At 39.9% G+C, this 24,531-nt stretch overlaps 1 protein-coding gene across 4 annotated transcripts in view; it reads right to left on the reverse strand.

The window, feature by feature from the left end:
• Positions 1-414: 414 nt before the first annotated feature.
• Positions 415-24,531, reverse strand: part of LOC145486215 (SCO-spondin-like) — a 29,049-nt gene continuing 4,932 nt past the window's right edge. Inside the window, exons 3-25 of one of the 4 annotated variants that reach the window (XM_081464828.1) lie at positions 20,816-20,977; positions 20,014-20,357; positions 19,255-19,507; positions 16,612-16,782; positions 15,421-15,591; positions 14,637-14,807; positions 14,168-14,338; positions 13,557-13,727; positions 13,129-13,299; positions 12,528-12,698; positions 12,240-12,410; positions 10,970-11,140; positions 9,717-9,887; positions 8,332-8,502; positions 7,808-7,978; positions 7,223-7,393; positions 6,720-6,893; positions 6,076-6,246; positions 5,586-5,756; positions 4,948-5,124; positions 3,445-3,788; positions 2,553-2,802; positions 415-2,241 (exon numbers count right to left, since the gene is read on the reverse strand). In XM_081464828.1, coding sequence (XP_081320954.1) covers positions 2,198-2,241; positions 2,553-2,802; positions 3,445-3,788; positions 4,948-5,124; positions 5,586-5,756; positions 6,076-6,246; positions 6,720-6,893; positions 7,223-7,393; positions 7,808-7,978; positions 8,332-8,502; positions 9,717-9,887; positions 10,970-11,140; positions 12,240-12,410; positions 12,528-12,698; positions 13,129-13,299; positions 13,557-13,727; positions 14,168-14,338; positions 14,637-14,807; positions 15,421-15,591; positions 16,612-16,782; positions 19,255-19,507; positions 20,014-20,357; positions 20,816-20,977 — 4,313 coding nt within the window. In that variant the 3' untranslated portion in view covers positions 415-2,197. The remainder of the gene's footprint in view (positions 2,242-2,552; positions 2,803-3,444; positions 3,789-4,947; positions 5,125-5,585; positions 5,757-6,075; positions 6,247-6,719; positions 6,894-7,222; positions 7,394-7,807; positions 7,979-8,331; positions 8,503-9,716; positions 9,888-10,969; positions 11,141-12,239; positions 12,411-12,527; positions 12,699-13,128; positions 13,300-13,556; positions 13,728-14,167; positions 14,339-14,636; positions 14,808-15,420; positions 15,592-16,611; positions 16,783-19,254; positions 19,508-20,013; positions 20,358-20,815; positions 20,978-24,531) is intronic. The other 3 variants (XM_081464829.1, XM_081464830.1, XM_081464831.1) reach the window with 3 other exon arrangements.

Consider the following 24,531-nt stretch of genomic DNA (forward strand, 5'->3'; position numbering starts at 1 on the left):
ACAAAACCTAGTAAACAGCTATGACTGCAATTCCTGGTGAGCGGCCCGAACCTTGCACCTTACCCGATCTCAGACCAAAATCTGTGTCAAAAATATATCGATACCCCGTTTCAGACTTCTAAAATCAGTACACGGCTCAACATGGCTACAGCTAACCAGGAATGGCTTCCATTTGAGTACGTTAACATTTGGGAGGGGCTACAAATTTGCCAATGTTTACACGGAAAAGATTAGTTCCTGTAAACAAAATACCCGGCAAAGTCAAGCCAGAATGAATTTTAGACCAACATTTTTCGGACCAAAACAGTTCAAAACCATACCCTTTGGGCCGCACATATGCATGTACATATGGGGGTACATCCTTACACGGCCCATTTAAGAGAGTACCGCCCCCCCCCCCCCGCCTCTCCCGGGTTCAATTAAGGGCTATGAGGTCAAGTTAGCCAAGACCATCCGCGATACTTTTCGAAAATTCAAGTTCAGAGTATCATCAGCGACTGATGACTCCAGTTTCAAACAAGAGATAACGAAGGTAAGAGAGTCATTCTCGCATCGAGCCGGGTCTCTATTCCTGGAAAGGTATAATGCGGGCTAAATCTCTCTTGAATCACTCCAGATCTCGATCGACACTTAAATAAGAGGAAGAAAGTGACTCAGTCGATGCCAGTTATGGTTACGGACATTCCTGTGCGACCTCTTTCAGGGAAAAAAGCCAAGAGCAACTATTTACTTAATTATTCTTCGTATTATAACGTGGAGGGGAATCTGATGGTTGGATTCTGGGCTGTAAACAGGGAGTGAACGATCTGACAGAGGGGGTGGAATAGAGTACGAGGTGGAATTCCCAAGGTGCACCGTCATGTTTAAAATAGCGCGGATAATAATAACTTGTGATATACAGTGTTTGGGTCACGCTTCTTCCGCAAGCTCGTCCATATATAAACTTCGCCGCCCCCGGGACACGTCTCATGGCTTCATCGCTTCCGCAACACTTTTAACAAGAGAGCCCTCAAGCAAGTTAGAGAGTTTCATTCAATTTTAATGGGGTTCGTTTTTACGCAGAGAGTTCAAAGGCGTAAAATTGGTCCAAGGTTCGCCTTATAATTTAGGGTTTACGAAGTGGCAACTTCCATGGCAACTTATACGGGTTGAAAATATTCTCGACGCAGACCCTTCGAGATATAACCAAAACCTTCGCCCAGTAATGATGTGTTTAGACCTGTAGCTAAGGAAACTACCTTTAATGATTTCTTGTATATACATACATATAAACATGCTCTCTCCCAACGTTTCATAAATTAACAATGTTTCATCATAACTTTTAAACTTATCCTTACTCTCGTGTAAAGATTTCTTTCAGCGCGAGCAGCAGATTTAATGTTCACACACAGAGCCCCGGAGAACCGGGGGGTCCCATATAGAAAGGAAGGGATGCTTGTCGTACCTTTCAGGGGTTAAAAGCTCGGTCTTGGTATCTCTTAGGGACGGTGTTTAGCCTCAAAAGGTCCTCAGCGGAAGCCTTTGCGGTACCTTTTATGGTATTGAGCCGAAAATATATGACAGGAGATATAGAGGATATTACACGGTGGCGAGAAGATATGAATTTTATGTTCGAGTGGCAAGAACAAGAGAACATAAAATTCATATTTTCGAGCCAACGTGTAATGTTCTTTTTATTATATGGAGAAACCAATTCAGCAAAAGCAAAAGGCGGGAATCGTGCCGTCATTGAACGATACGACACTCACAAAGGTGACATACGGAAAATACGCCACTCGGGTCCCGGATGAAGTGGCGTATGGAATCTACGAGTGGTTTAGTTCCCAGTAAAACACTCTTCTCCATATAATAAAATGTGTTATGTAATGATTGGTACCTCTTAGGCGAGAGAAAAATTTCAAACCACACCCACAAAGCAGGACCTTGGTACCTCTTAGGGGTTCTTTTCAAAATTTCCTTGGAGCACCCCCGTCCTTTTTATATGGAGTTGCCCCCCCCCCCGCCCGGGTTCAGAGTATGTATGTGCATGTAGATCGGCTGATGCGTCATATCAGCCTGGTCTCATTTTCACGTGATATATTAATACATTACTATTGCTCTATTCTGCTTTGTCTTGACATACTAATGATACTCCTGAAACGTAAAATACTTGCTTCAAGGCAGATTATATCTGGATGAAGTTCTCTTGACCGGAAGGTCAGGTTTGGTAGACGTATTTGTAACTGTAGCCTGCTTGAGTAACTGAGAAGAAACAAAAAAAAGAAAAGAAAAAAGGAAATTAATGAAATAATTAATAAAAAAAAAAAATAAACAGATAGCAATTGCGAAAAAAAAATGTAACAACAGCAATGCTTTTTATCTTAAGTGAAAATGCACATAACAAAATAAGTAGCCTATTTGAATGGGTTTCTTGTGTGAAGTTGGGACTAAATTGAACTTATACTGCTCCTATTTTGTAGCAATACTTCATTCCAACCACCTAAGATGCCAAATAGATCAGAGGACAGTTCAGGGGGCCTATTTGTAACAGTTTCTACACCGTATTCTCTTACCAGTGCAGGATCCCTTTCTCAATTGTTTTACCAGTTGTCTGAGTGCATTAAATGATTCTGCATAATAGACACTGTCTCCGGTTGCGATGGTTTTCAAACTTAATTTGTTGACTCGTTTTCCGATTCCAAGTGAAATGATGTGGACCTTTTTGTCTTTAAGAGGTTGCGAAGCTTCGGCGAGGATCTCGTCGACTGACTTTTTAGCGTTCGTTTCCTCTGTTTGTGCACCGTCAGTCATCACAAGAGCGACCTAACACAAGAAGCAAATGAAACCTTACATATAAAGAAACAAGGTGCGCCGGAAAAGCCAACGAAAACAAAAAAAAGAATTGAACCTTTTTTAAGAGAACAAACGTACAGTCGAACCTCTAAATCCATTGTGTGTTTCACCTGATGCTGCAATCATGGTATCAAAAAACTACCCAATTATTGGTGAACACGGTGTTATTATCTTCGTGACACAATAGGTTACCATAGCAACAGTATGAGCCTCTAAAAACACCCTTCATTACCTATGTACATTTTTTTAAACTTTGCCAAAAGTTGCCTCTCACCATGCTTATTAAAATTGGATAATATAAAAAAATTTCGCCATGCCATTTTTGAATTACAAGCCCCTAAAGCTGTAATTAAGGGTGTTTTTAGCGGGTCACACTGTTGCTATGGTAATTAGACAGATAGCATTGGCGCATGGGGTAAGTATCACCAGTTACTATACGCTTATGAGGCAAAATTTTGACCCAATATTGTCAAAGCTCTCGTAAGCGACCACCCCCCGTAAGCGACCACCTAGACTTGACATTTTGGGTGGTCGCTTACTGGAGGTTCGACTGTATAACCCTAATATCCCACTTCTGCTTATTCCATTGATGTCACAAGCAAACCAGCTTACCTTTCTCACATCATCTCTCATTCCACCCTTCAAAGTGAACACTTCATCGTTTGCCAGACGTAACGCTCTGTCGATATAGGTTTTGCCTCGTTTGTGTGGAATCCTTTTCACTATTTCATATACATTGTTCTTTGTAAGTTTACTTCCTGGTAAGTCATTGAATCTGAGTTGCACTGAAGCTCCGGTACTATATTCGATAATTGCAATGTGCGTGTGATCTTCCGACACTTGAAAACTGCTTACAAGGCTACGAATAAAGCGCAACAGAAGTTTGAAATCCCTTCTTGAAATGCTACCCGATGTATCTACGATGATGGCAAAGTCAAGAGGAACATTGCAGGTCACTGGAAGAAAATAAAAGAAATAAATGCTTAGCTACAAATATTACGTCTCTACATTCAGTTTCTTCACAATAAAAATGTCAAAACAGATGTTGAATAAAGAAGGCAACTTTATGATGTCGAAAATTAGCCACAGGGAACCCAATCAAAGGACTAGAACACGTTAAACATGAACAGATATCTCAGTGGCATTAATTATCCGTCTTTATAAAGGTTAAGAACTATTCACAAGATAATAGGCAAATTTCGATACATGGGATTCATCCCTCGATATGAAATCTTTTGTTTCAATCCCCTAAACCTTGGCGCCAAGTTAAACTTTTCATATATCGAAATTGGTCTAATTTACTATACTACCAGACTTAAAACCTCTGTTACTAATTATAATTACGATCCTGTGATGCTAATCTTAAACACACAGACAGCCCAACTGGCTTCACACGCATTTTCATCCTCCACGAAAACATCCACGCAACGCGCGTGGTAATATTACAGTAATCACGCCACGGGAAGATTGGAAACCATTTCTTGATGTAAATACTTGAGAGAGATCACTTTGAGAATAAACCTATATGGGAGATTAGTAAAGGTGACCATACGAATGCCCAATGAAAGGACCCTAGTCAGCTTCCGCCATTTTCGGTGCCATCGAAATTTTTGATATTGCATGGTGAAGCGAAATCTTATTGCTTTACTGTAAGTTGTGTTCCTGAAAGTATATGTTTTGTTATCTTTAGTAGTTTCACGGTGATTTCCTTCGTTTCGACATGCTCCGAATAAACGATTATAGCCAAACTCGCGCATGTAAACAAAAACAAAGGTGTGGCTGACCAGGGCCCCTTTAAGGATCAACACTGCGAATGATATTAACAAATTATTCTAAAAGTGCACGAACCTTTAGACGAGTGCAATTTGAAAAAAAAATTCAAATATCACGACTAGTGTAATTCCTTAATTGTACTCGAGCTTTCGCACCATTACTCATTTATTATATGACTAACAATATCACAAACGCGCGAGCGTTAATTTGAACTGCCGTGCAAATTTACAATTAGCGATAAATTGGCCCGCTTTTAGCCATTAAAATATGAACTAATTTTCTCAAACACATGTTCTGTAATTGGTACTTTCGGTTTATTCTAATCAAAAGTATCCAGCTCACCTTGACAAGGTATGTACGTGTTACAGTAAACCATGCCCATATTACTGCCTATGCAATCTCTTCCTCCATGCGCTGGAGGAGGACTGTCACATTGCCGAACCCTCGTACGTTTTCCGTACCCTCCACAGGTTTTTGAGCACGCACTCCATTTGGTCCAGCGGCCCCATTTTCCATCCACTGTGTAATTAAAAAGAAGGTGACTTAACATTTGTGAATTTGCCACCGTCCTTGCTTAAGAAAGATATCTTAACATAGTCCGTGCGTTTCCTGTCATCAAAAGTAGATGCATAAGTTTTTTTTTTTTAATCTAAGAGGGTAAGCATGGGAAAGAACAAAGTTTTTTTTTCTAGTTGTTTTTCTTATGTTACCAAGATGATGGGCTGTCTGAAGACTTGTCGTAGTTGTCAACGATTTGCATTAAGAACGTTTAGATCTTTGTCAGTTTTCTTATATTCCAATTCAAATGTTCATTACAGTCCGATTGGTAATAGTTTAAATTTCCGATCTATGAGTGCAAAGGTCACCGTTATAGGGAAACTAAACTAAGCAAAATGCAACGTTTGTCCCTTTCACGCTCAGATCCTCTAAAATCAATTGCAACAAATCATTATGATCAAAACGTTTTCCATAAACCTTACCTGAACATGGTTTCGTATTGCATCTTATGACTTCCACTCCATCGCCAGGGCAGTCTTTACCACCATTTGATGGGCGTGGTTTATTGCAATATCTCTCTCGGCGTTTTTTCCCGCCAGAACATGTCGCTGAGCATCGGCTCCATCGTTCCCACCGACCCCAGCTCCCATCAACTTAATACAATGAAAAGTACGCAGTAGAGTTATTTACTTATTAAGAGGTCATAAGTCAAAACACAGCTGTAACATTTAGGAACATGGAATTTGGAAACAAGGGCCGTAAGCGGACCTTTTATGCTAAACATTTCTCAGGCATTTTCCTCAGAAGTATATACCCTTCAATAGTATTAAACACTCTTAAAGCATTGGCAAGGTTTTTATCTTGCCCGCTCAAACAAAGCACCGTGTCCATTTTGGTTTTCTGTAGTTTCAAAGCAGTCGTTTAGAGTCTTAATTCGTTATAAACATGTGTTTTATATAACTTGTGTTTTACCTGGGCAATCTTCTCGGTAGCAGATGTAGCTTTGGCTATTATACCCAAGACACTGTGCTCCACCAAACGCTGGCGGGGGATTGGTACAAGTCCGATATCGATACTGTATTCCAGTACCACAGGACACTGAGCAGCGACCCCAGTAACCCCAGTAAGACCAACCACCTGGAACTGAGTGGATGTAAAAATGAATTCACGAAGAGTAAACAAAGTATATTTAAACTATCACGAACTTTGTATAACCGATCTTAATTGACATATATTTTTCTCCGTTTTCCCTTTAGTTTTAGTTTCGATTGAAAAATAGTCATAACAAACGCTTGAGAGTGTTTAAACAAATTTCCAGACACCTCGTGGCTCTGCTCGTAATTAAAAGTAGTAATCATTTTATAAAAGCCGTCATATTTCAGAGGAAGTTGAGCAACTAATAACTATACTCAAAATGCTAAGTTCGGTCGGAGAATGCAATCTGAATTGATGTTTCAGATACTAAAATAATTAAACAATAGAGTTACAACTTCGAGACTTGGGAAAGAAAGAAACACCAAACAACTGCAGACAAATTATTTGCTGCTTACTTATGCCTTGGTCAAAGGAATAGAAGGAGTATATCTCTTCCTCGTTCACATGATTTAATTCCTCACCTGGACATGGAATATCCTCATTGCACGACTGCGTTTCTGTACTCCTCCCAGGACAACGCAATCCACGAAAAGCCGGTGGGGGATTGGTGCAGGTACGAGATCGAACCTGTGTTCCTCCACCACATGTACGCGAACATCTGCCCCAGGCTTTCCAGGCCGCCCAATTGCCGTCCACTATACAGTCAGCAAAAAGAACACAGTCTGAGCAAATAGCATTTGTTTTCTGTTGTTGTTAACTCTACTGACGACGAGGAACTTATATTTACACTCTGGATAAGCATTCTGGCAACAGATACTATAAATCAATAGCGCCTCTTATGATTTGCTGTTAGCTAATACACATCCAGTAAGACAATTGTCTAACATCTGAAACATCAAGCTCCAGAAATGTCTTATCAGCTTTACTAGGCCTTGCAATTGACTATTGGATAATGGTCGACCTCGAGCTTGAAAATTGATTTTTCTGGTTAATCATTACACCCTTAACGTTTCAGAATTTCTACCTGGACATGGTCGGTTATTGCAAGAGCGAGCCTCCTTGTTCTTTCCACGACAATCTCTGCCACCGTAAGCCGGTGGGGGATTCGAGCAGGTTCGTGTTCGATCTTGAGTCCCTCCACCACAGCTCTTGGTACATACGCTCCAACGCTGCCATCTGGCCCAATTACCGTCAACTAGGTGAAACGACGATTCACAACGGAAGCAAAATAATCGTTTTACTACCAATACAGTCAGTATATGTAAACCTATTTTAGTTGTTTTCAATGGCTTGTTAAAATAATCTGGGTTATTTCTAAAGGCAATGCAGTATTAAATTTTAATCCTCATTCCTGGCGACCATCCCAGTTCATGGTGCTAGAATTTTAGCTCTGCCTTGTTTGTTGTCGTTGATGTTGTCGTTATTCCTGTTTTGTTTTGTTCTGCTGCTCTACTGAAACAACCTTTCGTTGATGAACTTGATAGGACCTTTTTCTGTAAATATTGAATTAACGGAGACGGAATCGCTTTGTGGTTAAATTACGCATAAGTATAAAGCAGTGTAGAGGTATAGTATAATTATAAAGAAAAAACTATATTGCTGAACTCACTTCCACAAGGCTGTACATTACACGCTTGAACTTGCTGTCTTTGCCCAGCGCACATTGCTCCACCAAAAGCCGGCGGGGGATTGGTGCAAGAACGTGACCGTGCCTGGAATCCTCCTCCACACTTCACTGGGCATGCATCCCAGTCACTCCACCGTGTCCATCTTCCGTCCACTGGGAAAGTAAGAAATAAAAGTCCGAGACTTAATTGTAGTTATATTGTCGATAGTTTTACATAGGATAGGTAAATTGGGGATTTATCCGTGCATGGGCCCGTTTCTCGAAAGCCCCGGAAACGTTTTCGGGCCCGTAAAGCCAGTTTTAGTGAATTTATATCTAAAAACAGAAAGATGTATACGCCTGAAACTTCTTGTATGAGGGGAACCTCTGTTGTGAATAAAACAGCTCTGTAATCATAAGGTTTGAGATTTTTCTACGGCTTTTCGGGACCTTCGAGAAACGGGCCCCAGGAGTCCGTAAGCATAGCATTAACAGCGTTAAGAAACTGTATCCTTAAGATTATTTACCTGGACAAGGTCTCCCATTACAAGAACGCGTCTCATCACTATTTCCTGAGCATTCTTTTCCACCATGGGTAGGCGGAGGATTGGTACAAGTGCGAGATCGACTTTGAGTACCTCCTGCGCATGTCACTGTGCAAGGAGTCCAGGCTTTCCAGGCAGACCATTTTCCATCTCCTGAGGAAAAGAGAGAGCCACAAATAAATGAGTAGATTATGCTCATCTGGTATCTTTTTTACATATATATATATATATATATATATATATATATATATATATATATATATATATAAAGTGTAAAATTTGATTTTCGTAGAACAGTGCTCAATACATCAGAGTAGAGCGAAGTATACAATGTGGGAGGAAAAACACAAATAAACTACAAGTTCATCCCTACAAGCCTGTTTCGTGGTTGCCCACTCATCAGGGGATTTAATAAGAATTGGACTCACAGAGAGCGACTTCAAAACTAGATACAGAAACCACACCGCATCATTCCGCCACGCTAAACACAGAAACTCGACCGAACTCAGCAAGCACATCTGGACCCTCAAAGACAATGACATCGAACACTTTATTTCCTGGCGCATTCTCTCCTCACACTCGCCGTATAACAGCTCAAGCAAAAGATGTAACCTTTGCCTTAAAGAAAAATTCCTTATCATCTGCCAACCCGAGCTATCAACACTTAACAAACGTAATGAACTCGTATCATCTTGCCGCCACAGAAACAAAGCCCTCCTACGAAACAACTAACCCGTTAAATTTCGCGCTGCATATATTATGTAAATTATATTGTATATAAACGGTGGTAAAGATTATTCTTATTAAATCCCCTGATGAGTGGGCAACAAACATTTATTCACTTTTATATATATATATATATATATATATATATATATATATATATATATATATATATATATATAGGCAGAATAGTATGGTTTTCCCAACGGTGACTTCCAGTAGAAGGATCAAAAGATACCGTGCTTCAATGTGAATTTTAGTTAAGTGTAAGATGAGGCGTCATGAAGCAAACTTCTAACTGTTCCGGCTTTTAATGTGATGTTTCGGCCTTCGGCCTTCTTCAGATTGGAACAATATTTACAAGTTAAAAAATAAAACGTTAAGAATCCTGTTCTTGTTCCAATTGAAGTCTTGCTACCATTGTTTATTATCTATATCTATATATATATATATATATTACTAGTTGACTCTTTGAAGATCTTAGAATATCGATCAATATATTGTCCAATAGATTTTATGAACGGTTGTGGTTTGCTAAATACAAAAACGCGATGCAATCATTGTATTAGGACATATATGTTTTCAAAGTTATTGAATATGAAGCTAAACAATGAATTTCATCGATTGAATCGTCATCTCATTACCTGGACATGGTTCTTCATTGCATGACCGAGTCTCTTCCCTCGCCCCAGTACATTGCGCTCCACCGAAGGCCGGTGGGGGATTGGTACAAGTTCGCGAGCGGCCCTGCACGCCACCTCCACACGTCCTGGTACAAATGCTCCAGCCTCTCCAAACTGTCCACTTACCGTCCACTATAGTTTGCAAAAAACGAGAGTAAGAGCGTTAAGGTCTGCATACGAGCCAAGTGGCCCATCAGGCCGAAGCTTATCCGGTTTCTATAGCATGAAGCAACTAGGAGTATTTCTACTTCCCCCTGGATGGGATGCTAGTCCATTGCAGGGGTACTCCCAGCCTTAAGTTCGCCGGTACCCATTTATACACCTGGGTGGAGCGAAGCACTGTGAAAGTTAAACGTGTTGCCCAAGAACGCAACGCAATGTCCCCGACCAGAACTCGAAACCGGACCGCTCGATCTGGAGTCGAGCGCAGTAACCATGAGGCCACTGTGCCTCCCACAACAGTAAGAGAACGATGTAAAAAATATCGATATACTTATATTTGTTCGGTCTTTTTAGCTAGAAAATTTACTATCTGTAGTTTTCAGTTAAATGAATTGATGATCATGTGAATAAACGATGTCTTAGCTAAGCAAGGTGTTGAAAGAAATGTCCATAACTGAAAGTACTTGAGTGGAAAATACGCTTGTTTGTGTCTTTTTGTTCACGGTGTAAGTAGAAGATTAATATTTATTCAGTTAGATCAACATATTTATTCGGTCACAGTATTTCAATTTAGCTACAACATAACTCGATAATGGTTACTGAGCACAGACAGTCATGGATTGGTCATGTATCAAACATGCATTTTATAAACCTAATCAGGGTCCTCTCTTTAAAAGTGTGTAGATTCCTTTACTCTCTGAGCACTAGCCTCGGAATTTCTCGTTTCCTTGAGAAATTGTAAAAAGGTTGCGCATTGCAATTTTTGTAAAAGGTCGTCAAGCGTGAAAGGACTTTTAGAGACCGTCTTAGTTTGGAAATGGCTCAATGTCTTAGTTGGTACAGGACTGCAGTCATGTTTTTTCTTTTCTTTTTTTTTTTTTTGGAAGAGTGACTATTATCAACTAAAAGTACCTCGTTGATTTCTGCACTCATTCTTTTCTTTACGTCCATCACTAACAGCTACTAACAACTCTTGACATTTCTGGTTCTGAGGGCAACAATTTGATACTTCCCTCTTACTAAGCTAAATTCAACAAAAACCAGTTATTGACCTGGACACGGGAGAGTATTGCACGGTTGTACGTCAACACCTCCTCCTACGCAGTCCTGTCCGTCGAATTTTGGTGGTGGGTTGGTACATGTTCTTGACCGGGTATGTGTTCCACCTCCACAAGACAGAGTGCAAGGGCTGAACTCGCTCCATTCGGACCAGTTTGCATCAACTGTAAGTATAAACACAAAAAAATTAAATGCATGGGAGCGGCGAAAATCAATGTTACAATAGCATTCGGTTTCACAAATGTTATCGAGCAATGATTGAATGGTTCCTACTTTTCCTTATAGCGGTTTTTTTTTATTCCTAAATCTGTTTCAAATACATGTGCGTTTTCCTATCGTAAATGAGTTTGCGAGGGCCGAAAAGTGCCTGAACTCCAAGATATGGATGTCACTTGAGTGACTGACTCGATCAGACGATACAAGATAATGGGTAAATAAATAAATTACAATATGAGTGGAAGCTAGATCAGCCTTGGCTGGTTTTATGTGTCAAATGCACCATGACTAAACAACCCAATCTATAGATCTGTAAGTGAATCATCTCCCTGTAGACGTGCAAGTAGAACACGTGGAACACATTTCACTGCGAAGTAGCAGGATTTCTGGTTCCAAAATAGGAAGGGAAACTTTCCTGTCCAAACGGGAACTGTTTGGCGACCAGACACGATCAAATATTGCTTTGTGACCCGGCAAAGATTTTCCCGTTTGGACACCTTGTTTGGTCGTATTTGATAAAATTTGAACGTCAACAAATATTTGATCAAACACTGTAAGACATTTTGCTTGTTTGGACGGTCGGTGGTCAAACATGTCTGAAACCATTTGGCCACCCAGTACAAGCAGAAACTGCTGGGAACGGCGCGTATTCTCCAGAAGGTCCTAATCATCTAGTAATAACAACAACAGAGCCCCGTGCCCTAGGATCATGGTTTGGACCCGGCCCTTGTGGAGGAAATGCCCATCATGAACTAAACACTGATACTGCTACTGCTGCTGCTGCTGCTACTACTACTACTATTAATAATAATAATAATAATAATAATAATAATAATAATGATAAAACAACTATAGAACAAGAAGAAAAGATCAAGCCAATTGACTTAAACAACAGATTTGAATCGAATTATATGGATGTTGAGAGTGAATGTGTTTGAAAAATTAAACCAGGAGGAAAGGTCATTAAAAAAAGAAACACATGGATAAACGCCTGCTACTTGTTCTCTGGAAGATTTTATTCTTAAAGAAAGATGGATAAGTATTTACCAGGGCATCCCCTTTCATTGCATGATCGAGAGCGCACGCTATTCCCTTCACAATCAGCTCCTCCGAAAGCAGCTGCCGGGTCAGTACAGGATCGGCGAGAGATTTGATTTCCACCACCACATGTTACAGAACAGGGTTCCCAGGCTTTCCACTCAGTCCACTTACCGTCAACTGTGCATTCAATAGTATGTCAGTGTTAGGTACGTAAAGATCAAAATAATTAGTCTAAAGAAGCATGGTAGTAGAAGCATCAAAAGCCAGCTTGAGAGCGCGAAAAGAAATGTTTACTTGGGCATGGATTTTCATTGCAAGAGCGTACGTCTTCGCTCTCTCCACTGCATTCTCGGCCTCCATTTCGTGGCGGGGGATTGGTACAAGTTCGAGATCGACTTTGGCTTCCACCAGCGCACGTGACACTACATAGATTCCAGTCTCCCCAGTCGGTCCAATTGCCATGAACTGAGGAAGAAATTAACCCAGTGCTATAACAAGGTTGATTAATTTCAAAAATTCTACTTTCCCATGCAGGTGAACAATGCCGACCTATGCAACCAGAACTAACATCTGCACACTTACAAAATTTTCAACAAAATGAAATATGGAAAAGAATTGATACCAATGAATGATGTGCAAGCTCGCTGCCCATATGACCAGGAGACACAACTCAACCAAAACAATTTGCCGAAGGTACGCAGTTCGTTTTAGGAATAAAGGCTCCTCGTTGTGTTGAGTTGGTGATTCAGTTATAGAACAGTTCATTTCCTGTCGGCCTTTGCGGGGTTGACATTAGCGTTCAACAAGTTCAAAGATGAGGGAAAACATTTACTCATAATTTTTGTATCTACAGATTAAATGAAATGGGAATGATCGTTTTCTTTATGGTATTTACCAGGACATCCATTTTCATTGCATGATCTAGATCGCACGCGGTCCCCTTCACAGTCCGCTCCTCCAAACGCGGGCGCTGGGTTAGTGCATGATCGACGAGACGTTTGAATACCACCACCACATGATACAGAGCATGGCTCCCAGTCCCTCCACTCCGTCCACTTACCGTCAACTGCGCATTCAATAGTACTTGTATTAGTGCGGGAAGTTGTATTAATAGGTCATGGTTTCGTCACTCCAATGAAGCAATTTGCCAAGTTATAGATAATCAATCTCTAAGTTTGATTCTTCAAGAGAAGAAATTGATTAATGTGCATTTCCATAAACAAATAGAAGTTACATCAGATCGATTACATGGGGAATCTTTAAAGGAGAAACAGATATGGACCCTCTATTTTGGTAGCAAGAGTAAGCCAAAATTTTGTTTACTTGGGCATGGGTCTTCATTGCAAGAGCGTACGTCTTCGCTCTCTCCACTGCATTCACGACCTCCATATTGTGGTGGAGGATTGGTACACGTTCGAGATCGACTCTGGGTTCCACCGGCGCAAGTGACACTACATAGTTTCCAGTCTCTCCAATCGGTCCAATTGCCATGAACTGCGGAAGAAATTAACCCAGTGCTATAACAAGGTTGTGTGATTTCAAAATTCTACAATCCATGCTGGTAAACAATGCGGACCTGTACAGCCAGAGCCAACATCAACACACTCACGCAAAGAATCTTCAATATGTGGAATGAATATGAATTGATGAAAATGAATTGATGCAAATGATATGCAAGCTTGCTACCCATGACCAGGAGACACAACTCAACAAAAAGAATTTGCCGAAAGTACGCAGTTCGCTTTTGGAGTAATTAAAGGCTCCTCGTTGCGTTGTTTTGGAGATTCACCAAAATACAATTTAGTGTGTGTTGGATTGTGCGGAGTGCATATCAGCCTCGACAAGTTCGAAGATAAGGGGAAAATATTTCAACATTATTTTCGTATCTACAGATTATATGAAATGGGAGTGATCGCTTTGTTTATGATATTTACCAGGACATCCGTTTTCATTGCATGATCTAGATCGTACGCTGTCCCCTTCACAGTCCGCTCCTCCAAACGCGGGCGCTGGGTTAGTGCATGATCGACGAGAGGTTTGAATACCACCACCACATGATACAGAGCATGGCTCCCAGTCCCTCCACTCCGTCCACTTACCGTCAACTGCGCATTCAATAGTACTTGTATTAGTGAAGGTCACATTCTTAAGTCACGAGAAAGTGAGTAAGCATTAATAATGCAGCTGCGGCTGGTCTCGTTACTCAAACGAAAAACACTGATCAAGTTATAGACTGCCAAGCCCCAAGTTAGCACGCTTATAAGAGAATAATATTATATTTGTGCATCTCCATAAACAAATAAAAAATAAATCAGATTATAACGACATGATAGAGAATCTTAAAAGAAGAAATGGAAATGGACCCTCTATTTAGATAGGGAGAGTAAGCCAAAATTTCTTTACTTGGGCATGGGTCTTCATTGCAAGAGCGTACGTCGTCACTCTCTCCACTGCAGTCTCGCCCTCCATATCGTGGTGGGGGGTTGGTACAAGTTCGAGATCGACTCTGTGTTCCACCGGCGCACGTGACACTGCATTGTTCCCAGTCTCCCCAATCAGTCCAATTGCCATCAACTGCAGAAAAAATTTGCGCTAAAGGACCTCTCGGTATCTCATCACTACTTGACCTTCCACGGAGTCATCTACCAGGAAGCTATCCAATACATGGCCTTTCGTCTTTAACAATAATTAACTGATAGACAATTGGATTTTGCGCACTCGTTATCAATCTGATTATTTTTCAGCTCAAACGTAGAGCTTTTATCATGCATTTTCACCCAATCGCTGTTCATCAAACAAGCTACGTTGACCTACGGGTACGAGGAATGCTAGCACTATCAGGATCAGTGAGGAATTAGAAAGTAAATTTAAATTAGTTTTGTCGAGAAACACAACACAACAGTTTCGATTAAGCTGATGCCTCCTGGTCAAAATATCATTCAACTGCCTTATCTAGTTAATCTCAAACCTTTGAAATTCAATTAATAATTGACATGAAAAGGGTATAAAACATGAAGGATTTGCTCGTATATACTTTTCTTTAATCGAAAACACCTTATTACACATATCGCGCAAAACAGCTTGCTTGGTTGGAACCTAAATGCATAAAAACATAACATTAACAATGGAGTAGTACCACTAATAACAAGAGTACTAACACTAACAATGCGATGTCTTGTTCACATACCTGGACATGGGTCTTCGTTGCAAGCGCGTGTAATTACTCCCTCCCCAATGCAATCCTTCCCTCCATGAGCCGGTGGTGGATTGGTGCAAGTTCTTATACGACTCTGAGTTCCTCCTCCACATGTCACGGAACATATTTCCCAGTCTTTCCACTCGGACCATCTGCCATCAACTATGTTCCAAGCATTAAAAGAATATCTTTAAAAACCATGATAAAATTTAAAAATTGTTTGGCTACTAAGTTGATCATTTACAAAACCCTGGCAAAATAAGGATTTTAAATTCTTGACTAAACTCCTTTTCCACCTTAACCATTTCAAGAGCTATTTGTAGAGAAGGACTCTAGAACCAGGCTAGTTCAGAGGGGCAAGAACAAAACTGAACCAGTCATAATTGTTGTATTACGAGACCACTATATTCCAGGTACTGGAATGGGCACTGCTCCGCTTGATTCCTAACAGAGATTATAACTTGTAGTTTAATGGTTTACTTTCCTAGAAGAATTGATTATTATGTAAAATATAAATATTTTTCCCTTTTCTTCCAATTTAGACGCAAATTTGGCTCTTACAGAAAACTGCGCGCTGCAAGTTTCCGTGATTTTAAGTCGTTTACTAAAATTTGTTATCAACGAAAGTTTCACGGGACACACTGGACAACAGTGGGGGAAAATCAGTCCATTCTCTTTTTTGTGTGTGAAGACCTCGGGCTGATATTCTACACTTGATCCTCGCACTTGGCTAATAAGAGATATAGAACTCGTATTGTGTTAAAGCGACGTAAAACAAAGGAAAGGTTCTCCGGTAGGCCTGTCCCAATTGTGCTCCGCAACGTTTGAGCACCTTTTGGCGTTTGCCGCAACTCTTTGTGGTTCTAGCAACCTTGAGGAAGTTTTGCCTTTCTGGTCAACTTTTGAGCAAAATACAGGTTTAGAGCATATATCAAACACGGAAAAGCCAATGATTTCATAGAAAACTTCAATTTATGCGAATTTCTCGAATGCTTATCAACCTTTTGAAATTTGAAGTTCGAAGTTCCCTCACAGGTAGCAACTTTTTCGATTTGTGCCAATTTTTAGCAACTTTTTGTCATTCCAGTGAGCAACTCAGTTCCAACATTTTACGAGCCAATCGGGATAAGCCTACTCTGGTGTGGGATAAACTGCATGAGAGATGTGCGTCTGAGTATTTACCTGCACATGGGAACTCATTACACGGACGGGTTCCCTGGCGCTCCCCAGGACAAGGCTTGCCTCCAAACGCTGGGAGAGGATTGTCACAACTCCGGAATCGATTCTGTTCGCCTCCTCCGCACGTCACTGTACACTCGTTCCAGTCACTCCACTCGGACCAATTGCCATTCACTGAAATTTTCAATATAGAGTGTGAGAGAGACCTTAAGGTTGTAATGGACTATTTTCCAGTTAGCTATCTTTTATATATGAGCAACCCTTTGAACGACAACTTGTCAGGTTGATATTAAAGATTTTACCTCTGGCCTGATTTTGTAACACTTGCAAAATGCAACACTTAAATATAAACGTCCAGTTACAATAACTTACCCTTTATATTTACCAGGAGTTACTCAGATTATAGTTTGATACATAATTTGATTGCAGCGAGATATTTGTCGTGAAAATTTTCTATTGTTTTGTTTTTAATTCGTTTCTTTTGGATCGCACATCCGGGACATTGTACATTTGACCATTTGATTGACATTTATCACGAGATTTTGTATATATATGATTCATTTTTTTTGATAGACATTTCAGAGTAAGAATAAATTCGAAGTCAAAACGATATTTGCGATGTTTTATTCACGATAATATTTCAAAGAGGCTTTTGGAGCTAGTGGAAACATTCGAAATTTGTTGTTGAGCAGTTGCAGACTTCTGCGCACGTAGTATAAAAGAGCTCAACATACGCTTAAGTAAGAAAAACGGCCAACCATGTCTTTTCGGAGATCCAACCGGACCGTCCATTGGCACCAGGCTTGTTACCTTGCAAATACCACGTCTTTTCCATGCCCTAGCTTTTTCGTAGGTCGTAGGTGCTCTAAGTTCTTCTTTAACAATAATTATTTAAGGTCCATGCTACGCGGTGCATCTTAACCCTGACTTTAAACGTCTATAACCTTTTCAATATAGTTCACAGTAAACGTTTTGTGACTGTCTCTTAAACGTACCTGGGAACAATTTGATATCAGTGACATGTCTTTGTACTTAAGAACTTGATGTTTCCGTAACAACCGTGTTTTGACATTCATTTTTTGGGGGGGAATTTGACATTTTGTTGCTGTTGTTATGGTTGCGGAACCCAAAACGGCAGGTGTTCGGAAACAGTGACGTAATAATACGTGATATGACGTCTTAATCTCACGTTTCTATATATGTCTGAATCTATGAAAACCGAGTTAAAGACTTTGCACCAAAATAGCGGGCATGTTTTTGGAAACTGAGAGTGCTATCTACTTCGTGTACTCTTAATAAAGTCCATACCATGCCTATACAAGCCTTTGAAGTCGCTTCAAATGAGTCAAACGAGCAAAACAAAGCTAAATTAGAGCTTAAATTGATCATTTGATTCGCGGAACTAATTTAGACAGGCTTAAACTCTGCGATTTCAGCTAAATGACCTCACAATGTCTATACTGTGGGTTAAATTAGCCAATCATGGCGACAAGAGCATGGTAAGCAGTGGAATTGGTTATTTATCTCTATATTTCAGCGAAAAAGTAGCCCTTACGTGACATTTAATTTCAATAATGTGTCTTAATTCGGGGAGGCCAGGAAGACTAAATTCACCGTCTTTTCGTTGAATCATGAATTGCACAATTTAATTAAGAGTGCTTTCGACATGAAATTGGAGTTTAAATCAACACGAACGTACAGATATCAAAACCGCGGCGGAGAGCTGAACTATAGCTTTCTAAAGCCCCGCATCGTCCTAAATGGACTGAACAAGAGCTTCCTACATCGAGAATCGATAGAACTTCAAACAAACTAGGCCATAGGTAGCAGTAAGCGAACACTCAACATGTTGTCGTTACGTCAATTATCGCCCGGAAGCCACGCAAATAAATTTCTTCCGCGCTAGCGAATCACAGACAGTTCAGATAGTTAGCTAGGATAAATAATGAAGTAATAAAAAAAAAAAAATAGATAAATAAATGAAACATGCGACAAGAAGTTCTCTGTATTTCATGTTAGGAAAGTTTTTACAAGCTGCTGTCATAACGAAAGCAAAAAAAATAAAAAAATAAAAAAATTAAAAAAAAATTTTAAAAAAATTAATTAAAAAAACACTTGATTCAGTCTTTAACGTCGTTTTCATAAATCCAGACATAGGTGTATACTGTAGGTTTCGTTGTCATTGCTTAACTATTCCGAAGTTACATAGGTGAGGGAAACTTACTTCGCCCTTCTCTCCTGGGACCCGTTTCTCGAAAGCCACGGAAACTTTCCGGCCCCGCACATCCATTTTTAGGTAATCCGTATCTACAAACAGAGAGCTGTATATGCTTGAAACGTCTTATATGAAGGAAACCTCCGTTCGTATTAAGAATATGTAAATAAAACAGCTCTGTAATTATAAGGTTTGAAGTTTTGCTACAGCTTTCCGGGTTCGAAAAGTTTCGGGACCTTCGAGAAACGGGTACCAGGTAATAGAAGACTTGGTAGCCCGTCTGATTAGGGAATTATCGACATAAGGCCTTAAAGGCTTTTACAGACACAGCATGCATGGCTTCTTTAGAGTTAACGTGAAGTCTTTGACACTCACAGTACAACGTAAACATATTTACGGACACTAAATACACATAACGATAAACAATTTACCTGGACACTTTCTTTCCGTTAGTTCTGTTACTAGGTTTCTGAGCTCTGTAAAATCTTGGGCTAAATACACATCGTTGTCCGTTGAGGCAAGTGTCAAAAGATCTAATAACTGGGTGTTTGTCCCAATACCCAGCGATATCACTCTGATGCCTTTTTCTTTAAGAGGTTGAACAGCTTCGAAAAGGATGTCTGTAGCGAGGTCGGAGTTTTCGTCGTTAAGCGTCTGTTTGCCATCCGTCATAACTAAAGCCACCTGAGAGTTTCAACGAAATCAGTCATAAAATAAATGATTTTTTTTACCCAAAAGCGCGCTCTCATTGGCTACTTCGAGGTCACGTGACATTAAACAATGAAATTATTTCCCTCGGCCCCGCCTCGGGAAACATTATTATTCTCGGGGAACAAATTTAATTGTTTCCCCTCGATCACGACAAGTTAATAAGTGATTAATATTTAGGGAGGAAACCACATATTCTATAGCTGGTTTTCATGCTGGTCCTCCATCCAGCTCGAATTGAAGTCTGGAAATGTTAGGCCCTTTACCTCAAGGAAAGAGGCCGCTTTCAGTAGAGGGAGCTTGCGATGCAGACATGGAGGCTTACCTGCAGTATGCCTTTATGTGTACAACCGAACTATGTGCACATGCTTACATGGCATACATTTCAAGATAAGGAGAAGCATATCATGGGGAGAGTGCAAATAAAAAGCTCACACTCAAGTTTACGTTCAAACACAGAGCTGAAAAAGCTATTTTCTTACCTTCAACACATCTGGTCTCATTCCTCCTTTGGCAGAAAACACATCTCTGTTCGCCATTGCCAAAGCTTTATCTATGTACGTCCTACCACGATTATGAGGAATTTTACGAACTTTCCGTTTCAGATTAGCGGCGTTCAGCGCCGCCCCTGAGAAATCGTTAAACTTCACTTGAACGGAGGGGTTAGTGCTGTATTCCACGATAGCAATACGTGTACCATCCTCTGATATATCAAACCCATCCACTATATCCTCTATAAAGTCTAACAACTTTTTGAAATTCTTTCTACTAATGCTGCCTGATGTGTCCACAATCAGGGCGAAGTCCAGCGGTATGGGGCAACCCTCTGAGCAAATTGAGGAGACAATAACAAAGGCAAGCATCAAACACAACGACCTTTCTTCTTGATTTATGTTTTAAAAGGAGGATAGACGACAGTTTGAAAAAAAAAGTTTGAACCTAGTTGTAGGATGACAAAGACTTAAGGGTAAAATTCTAAATCTAATCCGAATCAGATATAATGAATTTTTAATTCAATGGTTTTGATGAATTTTAAATTGTATTATTTCTTTGTATTTTTCGATTTGAATTTGTAATTGTAGTTGTTTGGTAGATTTTAAGGATCACAATGAGAACTAGTGATTTTACTAGTTATTGTGTTATCCAATAAAGTCATTATTTATTTATTTATTTATTTATCACCCTACCTTTTCAGTAAAATTCTACTTCGTACTGCTTTTAACGTGATCGTGGGAGTAAACATGAGATGTAATTTTAAAAACTAGCAGCTTTGAATGTACTTACCAAGGGAACGAGGTTTGGCACACATCAAAGAGCAACCTCCGTCTGCTGCTCGTGGACAGCATTTATTCTCCTGAGAGCAATCTGAATCCGCGAAACAGATATTCTCGACCCTTGCACCACAATCATCCTCAATATTCGAAATTTTTGGACAACTAAAACTCGCTGGAAAGAAATTATACATTACATCATTATATATTTATTACAATTTAATGACCCAAAGTACTACAAAACCTTGAAAAAATATTATACAATAAGAAAGGTACCATAAGGACAACAACAACAATACTTTATTTACTCTAGACATAATACACATTTGCAAAGAAAGTTACAATAACTTACAATAACTAAGGGAAAAGATATGTGTTTAAATTTGAGCCAGGGGGATAAATGAACCTTGCGGTGTCTGAGTTATCCTCCTGCTTTCTACGTGCGAAACAAAATAAGACCAAGGGAATGAAGGAGACAAGTAAATAAAATGCAAACACAGGGAGACAGACTCAACTATATGAGCAGTGGATATTCGAAGGAATTGAATGTTCAAAATGTTAGTTACTTCATGCTATTTTTAATTCGAGGATGGCCAGCAAAAGAGACGTTAGATTAAGAGAAACGATAATAAAACTAACTGGCGCAACAGTTTGCTACTAAAGATGTTGGGGAACTGACCGTCAATTAATGTATTTTCGATTGTAGTGCACTTAACCTTCCAAATGTTCGTTAAAATAAAAACTAGTTGTTGTTGGAAGTATTTCTGCAAAAAAATGCAATTGGTTGTATCTTCGATTTTCTATGTCCTCTCGAAGTCGCGGTTGAACTTTGTTACGCGAAGGAGTTTAGGGAGTCTAGTGCGGGATCGTTTACCCAGGAACCAAACACGATAGCTCCTTAGTCAGTTCTCTGTATTTTGCTCGCAAAAATGGAAAAAACAAAACAAACCATTATAATATATATTTTGGGACTAAACCGTTCAAATTTTGTTTTGGTATCAATTTTTTCGTCGCTGGAGTTAGAGCTAAGTTTCGATTCGGAAGACTCTTGAAATAAACTTCAATCCAGCATATTCAACAACCGTGAACTTTTATGGTACTCAAAGGGCCTTGAGAGCAGTTTGTGATATTTTAAGCGACGACGGGGATGACCTTTTTTTCAGGATTAGCTACTTGCACATCAGGAATGGAAAGCTTAGTAGATACGAGGTGGATGTACAAACGACGAGCTGGAAAGAACACTCGAGGACTCACTCCGTGCTCTGATAGCACCAAAAAAGTTAGTCGGATGATTATTTCGTCACCTACACATGATTCCTACGCGTGCTTTTTAGCCGTTTGCATTTGTCGTTAGCGAGAATGTATTTCTTAATCTTTAACTTATTGTAGTTCCGTTAAAGCCAGTTTGTGTTTTACTCTCTATAGAGTGTTCAGGTTTATAAGAGTGACTTAGCTGTTGCAGTTTTCAGAGTTGTAGTTTACAGACTTGATGACCTCCGAATGCAAGTTAGGCTCAGTTTCCAGCCGTGAGTGTTTCGGTGCGCTCGTGAGCCTCCCGCACTGAAACGCCCACGGTTGGAAACTGGCCCTTCGCGTAGTAACTCTCCTGGCGTTTTCCTTTAAGCGGCGTAGAAGAGAACTCTCAGTTAAGGCTTACTTAACCAACTCAAAGGATACAAAGCTTGTTTTGGCTCATTCCTATTTGATAATTGGCCCATGCTTTCAGTGTGATTATAGAGAACTCAACCAAAAAAGTTGAGTCGATCAATTGAAAATCGTATTGCTTAACTGAACCTGTCTTTTTGAAGCCGTGGAAAGCAACAGCATTTCATATAATTATTGATTTCACATTGTCACACGTTTAAGTCGAAACTCTAAATAAAGCAATGTTAATTATGCTCACAGTTTGTGGTGTCATTCGTCGGATAAGTGAAGCGGATGAGTTCTCTAAGTGATCCGCGCAGAATGTTTGTCACAGTATTGATTTCCAAACCTTCGTAAAGCTCTGCGAGTCCAACAACTTTGTTTTCTTTTTGAATTATTGTAATGAAAGATTAATCTTTCACTTTTCCCTAAATCGAAAGAAAAATAAACGTTGACGCCATACAGCTGCGCCGCTCAATTTTCATATCATCCATCACGCTTGTGATCACACACTTTTGCTGGTTATGTTATGAATAGCGCGGAATTTGAAGATTTTAGGATGTCGGTAGCATATCTACAAACTGCCGCTGGTTTTCCTTTGGCCTGGCCTGGTTGGCCTTTTGAAGACGGTCTGCGGAGCACATTCCAGTGAGAGTTCTCCAATGGTTCTCACTCAGTCATTTCGCTTGGATCAGTTCGACAACAACAACCCATCGTTTGCTTCTTCATTTACGGTGCCACTGACCTATCATTGCCAGCGAATTGCACAGTGTATCTTTTTTTATGCCTGGGTTATTTGTTAGCTCTTCCAAAAGGGGTTTTGCACACTTTTCGAGTGTGTTTTGCACCACTCTGAAGGAATCCAGATAATAGTTTTAATTTTGGCTTCTACTTCGTCGCAAAGTAAAAACAACAACTTTTGAAAATCTGTTTCTCAAGTAAATTGCAACAGTTTCGGTCATAGTTTTTGGGTGCTGGGAAAATCCCGTAGACCCTTATGACGTCCTGCTGTGCAGCGTAAATGTAAATAGGCGTCATATTAATCTCTCCGGTATTTCGATTATTATTTGTCCCACCCCGAGGATATTTTTAGCCCTTTTTTATTGGGGAGGGAGAATATTTACTGAGACGAACGTGAATGCAAGGAAGACAGATATATACTGATATTTTTTTTTTTTCGCTCTTCACGATTTTCGGGTTCTCCCAGCCTGAAAAACGCCACGTCATTTGCACTCGTTTAATTATTGTCGCTGTTAAAGGAGCTCAGTCACGTTATTTTGAGTTATTTTGGCCACTTACAAAATTACATTTCAATTGAAGGAAAACTGAACATATAATCATAGTTTACAAAGACAAAAACTAAACATCAAAGAGATAACAATAAACCATAAACGAACAAGGATGGTTTAGGATGGAGAAGATTGACACGGATTACAAACGACGAACTTGAAAAATTTAGGCTCAACTTTTCATTCCGTGACGTACATTTAGCTCCTTTAATTGGTATGTTTCTAGCAGACTACAATGTAACATCGTTTCCTTGTGTAGTAAGTAGATGTTGATACAACAAAACCTTTCCAACGGCGAAATTGACAGACAGCAGTCTATAAAGCGTCTCGTTTTGAAAGTCTGCCTTGTTCGGTGCTGAATAGTTAAAGGTCATCTGCAAGGGGCTGACGGTTTTAAACCGGTGTTTAAAACGAGTTAACTTTTTTTCGTGCTTTCAAATCGTTTCAGTGATGTCCGTTCGCGTGACCTTAAGGATTTATTTTAAAATGCGCTTTGGGTCCAGCGTGAGTGAAGACTCCTGATAAGTTGCAAGCCCCCCCGGGGGGCGGGTGACTCCCATATGGAGTGGACGGGGATGCTCGTCGGAAATTTTGAATTTAACCCCTAAAAGAGACCAATCTGAGCGTGGCCGAAGCTTATGCAGACCACTAAAAGAGACCAGTTTATAAAACAGACAAATAAAAATTACAGTGACTTTAAATGATGGCGAATTTGTTTATATGAATTGAGTAAATATAAAGAATCAAAATTCTTTCTGTTTTGTTATTTCTTCGCGTGCAACCCTTAACGAGACCT

This window comes from Orbicella franksi, chromosome 5, assembly GCF_964199315.1.
Source record: "Orbicella franksi chromosome 5, jaOrbFran1.1, whole genome shotgun sequence".
NCBI lineage: Eukaryota > Metazoa > Cnidaria > Anthozoa > Scleractinia > Merulinidae > Orbicella > Orbicella franksi.